The 15808-nt window shown below is 53.5% G+C and overlaps 1 protein-coding gene across 1 annotated transcript in view; it reads right to left on the minus strand.

Moving 5' to 3' along the window:
• The window catches only part of C3 (complement C3), a 28434-nt gene extending 13853 nt beyond the window's left edge, over nt 1-14581 (minus strand). Inside the window, exons 1-21 of the mRNA XM_037018027.2 lie at nt 14425-14581; nt 13607-13799; nt 13164-13326; nt 12993-13063; nt 11287-11381; nt 11126-11208; nt 10949-11039; nt 10725-10827; nt 10512-10638; nt 10197-10312; nt 9949-10095; nt 9477-9686; nt 9143-9349; nt 8831-8989; nt 8381-8510; nt 8108-8179; nt 7776-7973; nt 4902-5010; nt 4571-4656; nt 310-452; nt 6-218 (exon numbers count right to left, since the gene is read on the minus strand). Coding sequence (XP_036873922.2) covers nt 6-218; nt 310-452; nt 4571-4656; nt 4902-5010; nt 7776-7973; nt 8108-8179; nt 8381-8510; nt 8831-8989; nt 9143-9349; nt 9477-9686; nt 9949-10095; nt 10197-10312; nt 10512-10638; nt 10725-10827; nt 10949-11039; nt 11126-11208; nt 11287-11381; nt 12993-13063; nt 13164-13326; nt 13607-13799; nt 14425-14495 — 2787 coding nt within the window. The 5' untranslated portion in view covers nt 14496-14581. The remainder of the gene's footprint in view (nt 1-5; nt 219-309; nt 453-4570; nt 4657-4901; nt 5011-7775; nt 7974-8107; nt 8180-8380; nt 8511-8830; nt 8990-9142; nt 9350-9476; nt 9687-9948; nt 10096-10196; nt 10313-10511; nt 10639-10724; nt 10828-10948; nt 11040-11125; nt 11209-11286; nt 11382-12992; nt 13064-13163; nt 13327-13606; nt 13800-14424) is intronic.
• Nucleotides 14582-15808: the final 1227 nt, after the last annotated feature.

Here is a 15808-nt window from a genome sequence, read left to right on the forward strand (position 1 = left end):
CTCACCACGACCTTCAGGGTCTTCTTGACACCATCGCTGATGAAGTGGTTGTAGACGGCCGCCTTGACCTCCACCTCCTGGAGGCCGATCTTCAGCGGCACAATGACATAAGGCACGGCCACCGAGGATTTGGGCGGGATGACCAGGGTCTGCTGGTGGCGCCTCTTGGCAGTGGCCAGGCTGCAGAAGGCTGGATTGTAGAGCAACTCCACCCTCACCTGCAGAGGAGGGTGGGAGAGTATCGAGTTGGGGCGTGTGCCGTGGACCCCTCATGCCCCCCATCATGCCTCTGCTGCCCCAGAGGCCCACCTTGAGCTCCTCCATCTCCCGGTAATTGTACAGGACGGCCCGAATCTCCACTTGCTCATTGCGCACGACGGAGTAGGGCAGCCGCAGGTCAATGAAGAAGTCTTGCATCACTGTGACCTCATAGGGGTCGGCCACACAGATCCCTGCCGGGGAGTGGGGTGTCAGGGGTGGTAGAGGGTGGACCGGGTGCAAGCTCCTGCAAGCCCCTGGGGCTCAGGGCTCACCCCTGACCACTGCAGCCGTCCCAAGTTAAGCCTGCATTTGCAGAAGCCCAGAAACTGAACAATGTTAATGGTGATAAATTATCACGATGGTGGCAGCTGGGAGTTGTCATACCCTAGCGATTGATATTTTCTTTGTAGCTTTACTCATAGGTAGGTGTGCAGAAGGGAAGTGGAACTGCAGGCCAGAGCTGCGCTCTCCAAAACGGGGGTCGCAACCCCACGTGGTCACTGAGCACTGGAAACATGAACTGTCTCTTTGGTTTCATTTTCCTTTAAGTCAGAAGGAAACTTAAAAAACGTTGCTCGTTGTGACTGTACTAAAGCCCATTCAATGGTACACCTCCATCAAAGGGGGACTTTGACGGTGGGTGAAGGACATCTCAGTTGAAAAACATGGTGCTTGATTCAGTAATCGAAAAACTTTTGAAAGGATGTTTGGGACAAGGGTACGCCCATCTACCTTTGAGCTCTGAGTTTTGCACAGATCCTTAAATACAGGCCAAAGGATTTGCAATGAAAAGCTAGCATCCTGATGGAGATGCGCTGTGAGTTTAAAATACGTGCCAGGTTTTGAAGGCTTGACAGATCTAGAAGTAGAGCAGGTCACTGATGATTCTGAGATAGGAATGGGTTATTCTTAGATGTTAATAGATTTGTAGTTGTGACTTTATTATTAGGGCAGCTGGTTTTGCACATTTTTACAGAACATTGAGATGATAGTATTGTGGATATAGTTGGGTTAAATAAAAAGTTGATTTCATCTACTCCAGAAAATTTTAAATGACATATATGGATTGCATTCTGTTTCTAATGGGCAGGGTCCATCTACCCTGCATGAAAATGATGTTAAAAACAATAGTTACTTGTGACGCAACAGTTACCAGATCAAATTAGAGCAAGTGTCTATGCAAGCAAAATATGCAAAACGCATTTTTTTACATGTTAAATTTTACACATTAAAAATAATGTGATGATGTTACAAGAAATCTATTAAGATTTCTTTTTTTTTTTTTTTTGCTTTATTCTCCAATGGCAAACAACTAATAATAGAGGCTTGAACAGAATCCTTATTTCCCAGTCTGCACTCTGCTGTGGTTGCTGGTGCCACTTACCATTTCTCATCTGCTACTCGATTTTACATTTTTTAAACCCAGATTTACTTGAATTGACTAAGGTGCGTGAAAAATCAGCTCCTTGTCCTGTAAACAGTCCTCCAGGAAAACAAAATGGTTTTGTTAAATGCTGGTTAGTTTGTGTTGCCTGCAGAAAGCTGGACCTCCGGTCGTGCTTTGCTGAAAAAAGGAGTCAAAACAGCAGTGGAGGGGAGGAGAAGGCCCCCTTCCACCAGACAGCCTTTCTCCTTGAATGAGACCGAAGGGCAGAAAGAAAACTGAGAAAGGAGTGGCTTTAGACACAACATTCGTGTCCCTTTTAAGGCAGTGAAACTACTCTGTGATATTGAGCCAGAGACGACATGTCAGCATGCTTCTGTGCAGACCCACGGGGTGCACAGAACTGAGCTGCCCCCTGAACTCTGGGCTTCTGTTAATAATAATGTATCCACAGTGGCCTCAGGACTGTAACGACCGTATCACTGGGATGCAAATAGGGGTTTACAACAGGAGGACTCGGGGAGAGTCAGGGGTATACGGCAACTCTCTGTACTTCACACTCAATTGTTTCTGTAGACCTAAAACTGTCTACAGAAATTAATAGATTTTAAAAATCTGTTCATTCAAAAGGAGAGAATGACGTCCAATTCGAGCTTTGTGTTGATAAGGATGTGTCTGCATCTCTAAAAGGCGTTTACTGTTTGATCTAAAAAAAAACAGGCTTAAATCTAATAATAATAACTCACATTCATCAAATGTTTATAATGTGCCAGGCACTATCATAAGGGCTTTATGCATTACCTCACAAAATCCTCCCAATGCCTACCCTTTCTATTGTGCCCATTTTATGGATGAGAACAGAGAGGTTGAGTAACTTGACTCAGGCCCCACAGCTGCCCAAGGTAGACTTGGGATTTGGACCCAAGCACCTGGGCTTGAGAAGCTCCCCGCTTTTAACCCTACTGACTCTTTGATTCCTAATAGCTCACTGGTCTGAAATGTCCAAGCCCCATAGTTATGATGCTACAATGTTTATTCTGAAGCTCAGAGATGGGATTCCTGAAAAGTTCATCCACTGGTGATTTGGGACAGTCACCTTCCCTCCCTGGCTTCAGTGTCCTTATTTGTGGAAAGAAGTACCAACCTCATAGGGTGGGTGTGAGCATTAAATGAGACAATATGTAGAGAGGTAAAACATCCCCGACCCGCAGGGGATGTTTGGCAATGTCTGGGGACATTTTGAGATGTCACAACTGTTGGGGGGTGCTACAGGACTCTAGCAAGTTGAGGCCCCGAATGCAGCTCAATATCCCGTATTGCTCAGGCCAGTGCCCTACCACAAAGAATGGCCCATCCCCAACAGACAGCAGTGATGAGGTTGAGAAACGCGTGCAGGACAGACCTTTCCTAGCTTCCTGGCAAACACAAATTTAAATCCTGTTAAAACACAGGCCCTGACTCAGCAGGTCAGGAGCGGCCGCATTCAAGGCTCAGCATTGCCGACAACACCCAGGTATGTGCCAGCTCCCTACTGACCCCGGGGGACACAATTTAAGGTGCAAGCATCTAAACTGTGCCTTTTGATTTCCTTTTTTTAAGTTGCGAGAACTTTTTTCATTTAAAGGAAACCTCACTAAAGACCCTCAAGATATGAGAATGGACAACAGGTAACTATGAAGATGCTCTGACTAGAAACAGGAATGGGGCCACAAACTAGGACCCCACTGAGTCAGACTGGGCTTTCAGGCAAAAGGAAAAACATGTACCCGTGTGTTCGTGATTTCTTTTAAGACCACTTGTAAAAGAGAAATTGCCAATTTCAATTCCTACGGTTAAAAGCAAGATGAGCATAGAAGCAGATTTCTTAAATCCTGAAACCAGGAAAGTAAAATGCTAATAAAATATACTTTATTATGAGTCATACAAAAACAAAATTAGAATAAATTCTGGTTTAGGTATAAATAAAAGAGTTACGATCATTATTGTGAGTTTTAATACACCTACTTTTTAGTGTTTCAGTGTTTTTTCAAATTTTTAAATATGTTCAATATTTTATGGGGGGAAAATTAACTTTTCAAATGCACATAAAACAAATGTATTTTAAATACGTTAAATTTTCTGGGGGGAGGAATCAACCTTTCAAATGGACATCAAACATGCATCTGGGGTACACATTTTTCCTCTTGCCTCAAACTCCACTGTGGCTTGGCTTTGTACTGGCCCTTATTTAAGAATCTGGATATTGTGCACTCAGGCCAGCGCCTCGCAGCTCCTGGCCCTGCCGCAAGCCATCCCTGTCTGTCTAGGGCCCATCAGGGCCTCACCGCCGGCTCTCGGTGGCAGGGGACAAGTACACCTTTTTTCTCCCTGGCTTCACAATCTGACCACTGATGTTTCAATCTCCCAGTCCATCCAACTTCCTCTTTTATGTTTTTCTTAACCTCTTTCCCACTATCGACATCACCTCTTAGACATATGTTTTGCTGTTGCAAATTATTCTGTAAGACACTACACGGGTGTCATGCATCTGTCCAAACCCATAGAAGTACAACACCTAGAATGACCCCCTAATGCCAACTGTGAGCTTGAGTGATAACGCCTTCTCTGTGTGGGTTATTCAATAGTACAAGTGCACTGTGCTGGTGTGGGATGCGGGGGAGATGGTGTATGGGGGGGAAGGCAAGGGGTACACAGGAATTCCTGTACTTTCCACCCCATGTTGCTGTGAACCTACAACTGCTCTAAAAATCAAATCCATTTGCCAAAAGCACTATGTCACCCACAGTCTAGATTCCAACACCCCTCCAGTAACCAGGGGGCAGAGTGTCAGCTGCCAAGAAGCAGAGGGTCTGTTGGGAAGGGCTGAGAAAATGCCCAGGGGCGCCGGGGTCCCCGCCTCCCGAGGACCGGGCCACCATCTCTCACCTTTCTTGTCTGACAAGCTCACAGCCAGAATCTCCCAAGTGGTGATGGAGTCTTTCAAAAACACGTTCATGATCTTCGTGGAGATTCTGGATGGAGGAGAAGAGGGGCTTTAGGAGGAGACGTCCAGCAAGGGCGCTGTAGGGGGGCCTCGGGGGGCGGCCTGGAGGGGCTGCTGTAGCACACGCAGGTAGACCAAGTCATGATTTTTGTAGGCTGGATTCTGGGGTTCCACTGTGATGTCAGGAAAGAGGGGAAACTGGCAGGGCATTGACAATCCATGGTCCAGTCTGGGGTGGCCACAGGGGCTGGCCTGGGGGTGGCCCAGCATTACCCATTTTTCTCTGGCTCTTTGAATTCCTCAATGGTCCACAGCCAGCTCTCGGGGAACTGGCTTCGGGAAATGATGTCTTCTTCCGGGATGATTTCCTCATCCAGGTCACCTGGGAAGGGGAACAGTCGGGGTGTAGAACAGACCCACTTCCCTTGCTGTCCCCTCAGATACTCATCTTTCCAGCTCCAGATGGATTCCTAGGAGAGGAACCCACCTACAGCTGCAGGAAGACTTGTAGGGGCCTGGTACATTTTCTTTGGGAGCCCCTTCCTCCCTAGAAAGTATAAAAATTGTTTTGTTCAGCTGGGCTGGTGTGAAGGCAAAATAATCCAGGCTGGGTATATTAAATCTCCAACCTCTTGATTTCCATAGAAGTGAAAGCATTTGCATGAGCCTCTGCAAACATCGAGGCTGCAGTGACTGATGGTCACTGTGGTAGGTCCTGAGAGCGACCAGGTCACCTTGGGATTCCCTGGACATGGCGGAGACAGCGGAAGAGGTGGTGGCCTTCAAAACCCAGCCTGACTTCATCAGCAAGTAAACAAATTTAGGCTGCAATCGGGTTTAACCTATCTAACCTATTGGCTGGCTTTCCTCAGAAAATGATGGACAGATTTTAACTGGTCTCTGGGTCTGGAATTCCATATGTGGAATTCCATAGATGCGTAAATCCCAGTACTCTGGAATAATCCATCAAAGTGCCTTTGGGGTACTAACTTGTAAGCAACCCTCTGTTTTACCCCTAACTGTCTAAAGAAATCACACAATCCTAGAGAAAAAAACTACCTTGTGTGTGTAAACCATAATCCCAGTAGGTCAGAGGTTTGGTCTAACTTTCCTCTTTGGGGAAGAAAGTCCCCAGGTTACTGCAGTAGAAAGCAGGGTGTCTAATTAGTGTAATTTGCAAAGAGACTGAAGGTATAATCGTTTGCCCATGTGTGTTGGGAATCTTTGTGTCTTTGTGTGTGTGTGTGTGTGTGTGTGTGTGTGTGTGTGTGTGTGTATAGGCATGCTAGCTTTCCAGCTAAAAGTATTTATAAATATTTATCCATCTTGGCAATGGCTGCCTTTGAGAGGTGGCTGCTTATTTTTGAGCCAAAATATAAAAATACATATGTGCACAAAAATCATGCATTACATAGACAGATTCCACACCTATTGTCTTAGAGACTAAACGAAAATTGGTTTTTTTTGAAAATCTCCCTGGCTTCAATTTTGCCAGGATCTGATAGTTAAAAGAAATAAATAAAAAAAAAACTATAAAGGAATAAAGAGGAACTTTGGCAAGGGAGAACCTGACGGTCACTGCTTTAATCGAGTGATCAAGGTTCACATCACCAATAATGGGACAAATTAGTGTCACGTGGTTCAATAAAATGCACCGAGGACACAAGGTCTCTTCTGTGACAGTCCTGCCAGAAATGCACAACCTGAATGTGATCATGAAAAACTTCAGACAGACGCAAACTGTGGGACAATCCCTAAAATATCTGACCTGTCTACCTCATACATGTCAAGAACTGGGTCTAGACTGGATCCTTGTCCTACACAAGACCAAAAAAAAACAATCCTGGCAAAACTTGAATGGGTCGGAAGATTTGATGATGGTAATGAATCAACATTAGTGTCCTAATTCTAATGACTCTGCTGCGGTTTTGTTTCTAGAAAATCCACAGTGAATTATTTGGGGCTGTTGGGGCATCAAACAGTTCAGGGGGTGGGGTATGTTTTCCCTGCATTTTCTACATTTCCAATTTCTTTTCTGTAAGTCTGAGACGGTTGAAAGAAAAAGGAGATGATTATTTTTGCTGTGGTCTGCCAGCCTGCCACTGTGAGAATTTCCCAAAGTTCCTTAGTTTTTAAGCAAAGGTATTCTCTCTTTCGGTACTTTTTGTCCTGTGATCGATGACATAACTGTCCTCAATTTCAAGAGCCACTCACTCGCCTTTGCTCTTAGGACCCAATCTGATTGACACAATTTCCAGTCCAGTCCTCCATGAAAACGGGAGGATATGCAAAAGAAACCTGCCAACGGCTGATGACAGCCATCCCCAGGGCCACTCTGCAGAAATGGTTGCAAAGAGGAATCTGGACACATTCGCATGGACTCCAAATTTGCCAAGTCATCCTCACAACAGTCCTGGCTGCCAGAAGCGCACTTGCCATATATTAAGTTTGGACAATGCCCATCCCAGCAGAAAGGTCTTTCTCAAATTAAGACATATGAAAAGGTCCTTAAGAAAAGGGGGGATCAGGCCACATGGGGCTCAAAGCCTTAGCAAATGGTAGTTAGGACTCCGGTCAGTTCAGTGAACGCTGCATTCTGGTGGAGGCCATTCCAGTTTTGCTTAAAATGGGCTTAGGATAAGAGCAATTTCTCTTGGCTTTGCCTGAGATATTTGTCCCCCGAGATGTGAAGTTTCAGGTGTGTGCATGCTTTGTCTCATCCAGAACTGAAGGAAGGAATGAATGAATGGCTGAGCGGACCTCCTTAGGCATCAAGTTAGATGCCTTCCAAAGCGGGAGGCAACGTGAATTCATTTTCTTTGCTAAAAGCAAGCTTGGAACCCATTTTAGTCTTCCCATTGGCCACGAGTGGGACCACCCGGCATCCAGAACCTTCCCTCAGGCTGTGGATGTCAGGGGCACAGGCAACATCAGACTTCGGACTGGTGGGGGGTGGGGGATGGGGGTACAGGGCTAGAACGATCCTTCCAGGCAGGAAATTCCTTTGCCCTCGGGGGAGAACTCTTAGCCCCTCAGACCTGGACAGCCTAACACCTACCCCCTCAGACAGGCTCCTCCTCCTCCCCCTCAGCTGGCCCCGCCCCCTCCGACAGGCCCGCCCCCAGCAGGCCCCTCCCCCAGACTCACTGCGGGCCAGCCCCAGGGGCACGTCGCGGCTGCGCTCCTGGCGCAGGCGGACGATGTAGTCGCAGCAGTCCAGGAAGGCCTTCACGCACGGCTGGTCCTGGAGGATGAAGCGGGCCCTTCTCTGGCAGGAGAACTTCATGGGGTTGTCCCGCATGCCGTCCTCGCAGCACTTGCGGAGCTCCTTCTGGTACTGCCCGGCTGCGCAGGCCCGGCCCCGCGTCAGGCCTCGGCCGGCTGGGGCCAGACCCCAGGGAGGGCTTCCCCCGGGCAGGCTCCCTCCTCCCTCCTCCCTCCGGCGGGGGTCCCAGCAGGGGGCGGGTGGGGGCTCCCACCTTTGTCCATCCGCTTCTCCATGAGCTGCACAGAGCGACGGCGGCGGGTGGGGGGCTTCGGGCACCCCAGGTCTGAGGGGCGGGTGGACAGGAACAGGGGTTAAGCACCCACGCCTGAGCTAGGCGTGTCTCTGCTCCCGTTTGGCAGGTGAGGAGACCGAGGCTCAGGGAGAAGTGGCTTCTGCGCCCAGGGCCCCTGCCCGCCTCCTGCCCACAGCATCTGGGAGTGGGGGCGCCGCCCCTCTGCAAGCCAGCAGCTGGCTGCGCCCTTACCTGACCGCTGGGCAGTCTGGAGGTCGGTGTTGGTCTTGAGGGCCAGCCCTGCATCCGTGAAGACGCCGGCATAGTCCTGTCCACTGCCCGGCGTGCAGCCAATGTCGGCCTTCTCCACGATGTCCCAGATCTGGGGGTGGCGGGCACAAGGTGGGGAGTGGCCACGTCAGCAGTCCATCCACCACCCCCACCCGCACCCCAGTCCCCAGGCGTCCTCGGTGGATGACTCCAGAGGGACGATGCTGTTGGGACCTTACAGCTGTGCCCCGTGGCCACCCCAACTCGGACCCAGGTCCACCCACTGTCCCCCCTGAAATCTTACTGTGACCCGTCCATCCTGACCTCTCCTTTCAACCCAGCCGAACCCCGCTTCACTGCACCGCCGGTGCGCACCCAACACCCCCTCCGCCTCCGCCGTCTCCCTCCTGAGCCCAGCGGCGCAGCGCGCACCTTACTCTGAGTCAGCCGGTTCTTCTTATTGAGCACGAAAACGCCCTTGTCCACCGCCACCAGCCCCACGCGGGCCCCCTTGTTACCCTCGATCTTGAGGGTCATCTGCTGCCCCGGGAGGTGCTGTTTGTCTTCCTTTCCACCGCTTTTCACCACCAGCTGCAGGAGGCAGAAGGGAGCCCCGTGAGTCCCCGGGCGCGGGGAGGGCAGGGCAGGGCAGGCCTGGGCTGGTGGGAAAGGAGAGCGGGGTGGAGGCAGAGAGGGGCGGGAGCGCGGAGAGTCCAGGACGCGCCCCGACTCGGGGGGGCTCACCGTGCCCATGCACGAGTCCTTGACGTCCACCCACACGGAGTCGGCCACCACCTCCCGCTTGCCGCTGGCGCCCACGAGCGTGTAATAAGCCACCACGCGGAAGGAAGGAATGAAGTCCGTGGTGACGGTCAAGGGCAGCACCACCAGGTCCTGGCCGGGCTCCCGCACCTGCCGCCCCACCTTCAGCACCTTGCCTTTGTTCATGATCTGGGGGGACAGGGAGGCACGAGGATTGACAAGGTAAGAGGGATGATGGGGGGACCGGGGTGGGGAGGGCTGCTGGGGGCGCTGGAGAGGCGGGGAGGCGGGGCGGGGGCTCCCGGAGGCGGCCGACCAGGTAGGTGTAGTAGCGGATCTTAGCGTCCTGGCCGGCGTCCGAGCGCAGGTGGAAGTTGATGTTGAGGGTCTCCCCGGGCTTGAGCTCCACGCGAGGCACGGAGAGGTGCAGGTAGTTGTTGGAGTTGCTCAGCGTGTTGTAGGGCTGAGCCTGCATGGTCTTGGCGGCCTGTCGCGCCTCAGGGATGCCCTCCTTGTTTGTGCGTACCTGGCAGGGAAGGAGGGTGCATGCTGGGCCCCAAAGACATCAGACTCCCTGGGGCCCTGGAAGGTGGTACTTTCTGTGGCCAGAGGGCTTTGCAGACGGCACTGAGTTAAGGATTTGGGGACGAGATTGCTGGGGATTATCCCTTTGAGCCCAGTGCTATCACTAGGGTCCCTCTAAGACAGCTATGCAGATGGCAGGACCCCAAGGGGGAAATAATGTCCCTGTCTCCGTCGGTGGGGCCCGGAGACTGGCGCAGACTCACGGTGATGCTCAGGGGCTGCCGGCTGTTGGGGGTGTTGATGCTCAGCTTGGCCACACCGTCATTCTGGGTTAAGGACTGCACGTTGGAGCCCTGAGTCACCACGGGGACACGGTGGGCCGGGGAGCCGTCGGGGTTCGTCACAAATACCTAAGGGTGCAGGGACAGGAGGAGGAGTTTCAGGTGGGCTCAGAAGCGTGGCCCATGCTCGGGAGCACGGTGGGGGGGTGCAGCCCCAGCGTGAGTCTCACCATGAGGTCGAAGGGCATGGCAGGTTTGAAGAACTTGGGCGTCTTGGTGAAGTGGATCTGGTAGGGGGAGGTCACGATGGGGATCCCGCTGTGCTCTGCCTCCACCATGTCGCTACCTGAGGGTCACCGGATGTGAGGGTGGGCTCCTGGGCTACCCCTCAGGTCAAGGCCTCCACCCCAGACTGGACATCACTGCATAGTGGACCTCCTCCTCAGACCGGGCCTCCCTCCTCAGACTGGCCTCTGCCTTGGATGGGCCTCCCCCCTCAGACTAAACTGCAGGCACTGGGCCTCCGCCCTCAGACCAGGCCTCACCTGAGTGCAGGATGACGGTGACAGACACGTACAAGGATTTCCCCACCAGGGCATCGGCGCGGGAGGGCTGCACCCCTCCCAGCAGGACCTCCCTGCTCAGCGTGGCCTCCCCAGTGCCGTCCTCGATCTGGGGGAGGGAACCAGGGCTCAGAGGTGGGGGGCAGCTGCGGAGGCACCCACAGAGGGGGAGGAGGCTTGGAGGGGGCTGAGTACCACAACGCGGGTGAGGGACTGGGCCAGTGAGATCTTCTGATCGCCGTCCTGGACCCCAAAGATGACAAAGGCTGTTCCGTCCACATTCTTTCCGTATAAGAACCTGCATGGCGAGGAGTCTCAGATTCTCCCGTGAAAAGCCAAGTGTGCCCCGCCACTTCCATGGGTCCAGAGCCCCTCGGGCCCTCCCCTCACCCTCCCCTGGCCCCCCCCCAGCCCGTCACCTGGCTATGATGGTGACCTCCAGGCCCTTTGGGTCATCGATGTAGTAGAATTTCTCTGAGGGCTCCACTTGGACCTCGAAGCTGGGCAGCACTGGTGGGGAGAGATGGTACTGGTCGGGGGCCAGTGTGGGGCCAGCACTGTGGATACCCCCACCCCCGTCTCCCTCCTCCTCTTACCATATTCCTTCACCTCAAACTCCGCGGAGAATACCTTCTGGGGAGAATCTTCGTAGTGGGCTTGAATCTTCCATTGCCCCAAGCTGTAGTGAAGGCCCATGAGTGACCTGGCCAGGCCTGGCAGCCCCCCACGCCCTCCCCTGGGATGGGGGCCCACATACTTAACCAGCTCTGGGATGTTCCAAGACAAAGGCAAGATGCCAAACTGGTTTTGAGAAGACAGGGAGTCCCTCTTGATGGGAATGCCCTCGGGGGTCTGTGGGCAGACAGGGAGGGATGTGGCCTTTCAGACACCAGGCTGAGCTCTCCTCTCCCACCCCGTGCCTGGACCCTCTCTGTGTGTCATGTCTACACGGGCAGAGGTTAAGAACACAGACCTGAGTCAGTTAGCCCAGATTTAAATCCCCACTGTGCCGCTCACGTGCTGTGTGGCAAATTATTTAACCTCTGTGCTTAATGTGCACATCTAGAAAAAGGAGATAAACATGGTCCCTACCTTGTTAGCATGAGACAGTTAATGTGAGCAAAAGCTCATATTGAGTGTCTCTCTGAATACTCAATATCTAGCATTTATTACTTACTTTTGTGTGGGACTCTGCTCAACTTTTGACCTACAAGGATAGTAATTTCATGTGGTTTGACCTAATACATGTATTTGTTGCCCATGGTTGAACATCAGGAGATATTATGGAAAAATCTGGTTTTCTGGCTTCTCTTGACAATTGGGATAAGTGCGGGTAATGTGTTCCTGTTGGCTCAAGGTGGCGTTTGATTGGAGCTGGCCAGGGGCTGTGTGCAGCTTGTTTCCCACAGACCCCACCAGTCCCAAAAGCCAACCTGTGGCCATCAGTACGTGGTCCCTATTACCTTTGCATGACTTCAACAAATACTCATGAAGGTCCTATGGAGGTCACGCCTCCTTCCTTCACTTCTTCTTTCCCTCCCCGCACTCTCCATTCTTCTAATAAGTTTTTAGGATGCCCTATATAGGTCAGCACTGTGCTGGGTTCAGGAAATAAGGCCCTGAGCAAACTGGTAAAAATCCATTTCTCTGTGGCGCTTAGGTTCAACAGAGGCTGGGGAGGCCGGCAATGAACAAATGAATACATCCAGTTTATGACGATGCCAAACGGGATGGCAGGAAGGGAGGGGAATGGAGTGAGTCAGTGTGTGTGCATGTGTGTGTGCACGTGTGCACGCACATACGTGTTGGGGGGTTGCAATTTTACAGAGTGTGCAAAGAGGCTTCACTGTAAAATTGAGACATTGGTAACACTTGGGCATAGATCTGAAGGAGGTGAGGGGGCAAGCTGTGTGGGTATTTGGAGAGGAAGAGGGTTTTCTGGGTTGGGGCACAGCATGTGCAAAGGCCCCTGGGGTGGCACTGGGCCTGGCATGTAGGAGGAACATAAAGGAGGCCCTTGTGGCTGGTGCAGAGGCAGCTGATGGTGGCGGGAGGGCAGGGAGGGGACCTAGCGGGGAACTTGGGCTTTGACCCCAGGAAGGTGGGAGCCCTGGAGGGCTGTGAGCAGAAGAGGGGAACCTGATCCAGGGACTCCCAGGCGCCCTCTGGCGGCAGCAGGCGGAGCAGACTGCGGAGAATTACCTGTTAACCCCATCAGAAGAGGAAACTGAGGCTCAGGATGGGAGTGGCCCATCCAGAGTCACACAGCGATGGGGGATTACCTGGAGCCTGAGTCCACCGGCAATAGCCTCACTCCCCATGATTTCCGGGGTCTCTCCGGGCCCCTCTCTGTGTTTGTGCCCCTATGGGTTCCTTTCACTGCAGGCCTCTGCCTCTGTGCCTTTTGGGGGGCACTATCTCCTTCTCTGTCTCTATCTCGCTGGGGCCCCGGCCGTGTGGTACCTCAATGCTGACGATAACGGTCCGGCCCACAGGCAGCAGCTTGTCGTCCACGGTGAAGAGCCGGTAGAGGACTGGCAGGTGGCCGGAGAGAAAAGGGGCGCGGGGTGAGGCCTCGGCCTTCCGACCCCGCAGCCCCGCTCCGGCGCGCTCCGGCCACCCCGGGGCGCCTACCGGTGGAGCCTGGGGTGTAGATGGTTTTGTCCGTCTGGATGAAGAGGTACCCGCTCTGGAGGCTGACCAGCACCACCTTCTCCACCTGGGTGTTCCCGAAGGCCGCCTGCACGGTCACGAACTTGTGCCCCTTCTCGGATCTTAACTCCTTGCTGGCCGGGATCTAGGCATGGCCCCGGGGCATTACTGGGGTCTGTGCCAGGGCCCCTAGCCCACGGCCGGCCCTGGGTCCACCCATGACCCTCCTCACAGCGCCTGCCCGTTATTCGTGGTCTCCCCGGCGTGCCAGGTTTGGGGAGGGGAGGGGGTACCTGGAGAGGAGGAAGGGAGGGTGGCAGGGAGGGGGATGGGAAGGGGCCTCAGGCCCATGGGGGCGGGGCCCCGGAGGGGAGGAGGCTCGGCGCGGAGAGGGGAGGGGCGGGGTCGCCCCGGTGCGCGCGCACCTTGATGGTGACGGTGCCGAGGTGCCCGTTGGCGCCGGTCAGGTCGGTGCTCTCGCTGGCCAGCACTTGCCTCTTGGCGGGGAAGTCGTAGATGGTGACGGTGACGCGAATGTCCTGTTGCACATCATGGGCCTCGAGCAGCACCACCTCCTCGTTCTCCAGGCGCAGGATGTTGGGGGTGATCATGGAGTACCTGCCCGCAGGGGTACGGGGGTGGAGCTGTCATCCCGGGGACCCCAGATTCCAGCCCTCCCCTGGGGCAGCGCTGCGCCCCAGCCCCTGGTCCTGGAGTGATCGAGGGACCCGATGGCGTCGACCCCGAAACTCAAAGCCAAACTCAAAGGATACGTATCCACACTCACGTGAGCCAACCTCTAAACCCCAAATCCCCTGGTCCTAACCCTCCAGCACCCCAGGCCTATAGTACGAGCACAGCCAACCCCCCAGCTGGCATAAACCCGCACCAAATCTCTAAATGTGCGAATGCGGAAACCCACAAATCCTGAAGCCACAAACTCCCAAACCCAGAAGGTTCAAATTTCCAAGGCTGCGGGTCACCCCGTTGCCAGAATCACCGAACACCACATGCACGGGGGTGGGAGGGCTACAGACCATCCCCACTTCCATAAACACCAGCCCCATGGCACGTTGTAAACTCCGCTAACGCCCAACTCAGAAACGCTTGAACTCACAGGCGACCCAAATTTAGGAACATTGCAACTCCTGAACCACAGACACTCAAGGGCACCCCAAATTCTGCAGGGACCCGCACCCAGAGCCGCCCCTGCCTCAGAAGTGGGGGTGTCTTGGCTACTCACATGGGATTCCCCAGGGCCAGGGGGATGCTGGTCATCAGCAGCAGCAGGCTGATTCCTGGGGCAGGCCCCATGGTGCAGGGGCAGCCGGGGCCGAGGGCAGTGGGTCGGAGGGACAGAGGGAGAGAACAGGGCGGAGTGAGCAGGGGCTGCTGGAGGCTGCCTCTTATCTGACTCCCCCCTTCTCCCCCACCGCAGCCCAGCCCTTCGCTCCCCACAGCCTCTTCCCTCCCTGGGGCGGCCCCAGATTTCTCAATAGCATTTCCTAAGTTTTTCAGTCCCTGGGGCCAGCACATCCTGGGTAAGTAACCTGAGGGCATGTGCTAGTGAGCATGAACACTTCAGCCCCCTGCCCTGGCCTCCCTCAGGGTCAAGGCCAGCTGGTCAACGGGGACCTGTCCCCCCTGTTACACCCACTTTGTAGTGGGGGAACGCTGAGGGCCAGAGGGCCGCCACACACACCAGGTTATCTGGACTTGGCCCCCAGTCCACTGTTGGCCATGCATTTATTAACCAAGCCCTTCCTATGAGTCCATCTCTGTGCTGGTAGCTGGAGTCCTACTTCCAGAGTCTTCCAGGCTGGAGTGGGAGTGGGGGACAGGAAACAACACAGACACTCTTAATTCCATGGGGTGTCTTCCCTAGGGGAGAGCACTGCTTCCTGGAGGGTCAGGGAAGGCTTCTTGGAGGAGGCACATTTCAGCTGGGCTTTGAAATATGTGTAGAAGTTCACCATCCAGTTAAGCGCATCTGCTAGGACAAGGGGAGCCTGGGGCTCCCTTCACCTGCCCTGTCAGGGTGCCTCCGAGTGCCTATTCCCATTGCTAGCTTCTGTATCTGTCTTACATCAACACCGGCTTAGGATATTATTATTATTAAATCATATTTAATTTGTGTGTGTGTTGACAGATAATACATTCATACGGCTCAACATCTAGAAGGTACAAGTAGATACCCAGGGAAATGGTCATCTTCCTCTCGGCCCCGTCGCCAGCCATTCAAGCGTCAAATGAAACAGGCTGTGTAAACCGAAATCTCCCGTTTCTTTCCCGAGATATCGTTCATGCCCTTACAAACGTTGGCACATTAAATAGATATATATATCATTATGCTCTACACACTATTCTTCCTGGTCCCCCTGGGGCTACACCTGGCTTTTGCCGGAACAATACACCTTAGCAATTGCCTCCCATCAGTGCTGGGAGAACTTCCTTGTTCTGGCAGCTGCCTCCTGTTACGTTCTGGGAGGGAGGCCGGCCTCTCGGCGGGGGCTGCCGACGCCCGCGGTTTGCAGACCGCGCTTTCTCTGCCGAGCGATTTTGTGCTCGTGTCACTTTCCAGCTCCGACACTTAATTAGTGATACACAGTGGGCACGTCACCGATAAC

This window comes from Manis javanica, chromosome 13, assembly GCF_040802235.1.
Source record: "Manis javanica isolate MJ-LG chromosome 13, MJ_LKY, whole genome shotgun sequence".
Lineage (NCBI taxonomy): Eukaryota > Metazoa > Chordata > Mammalia > Pholidota > Manidae > Manis > Manis javanica.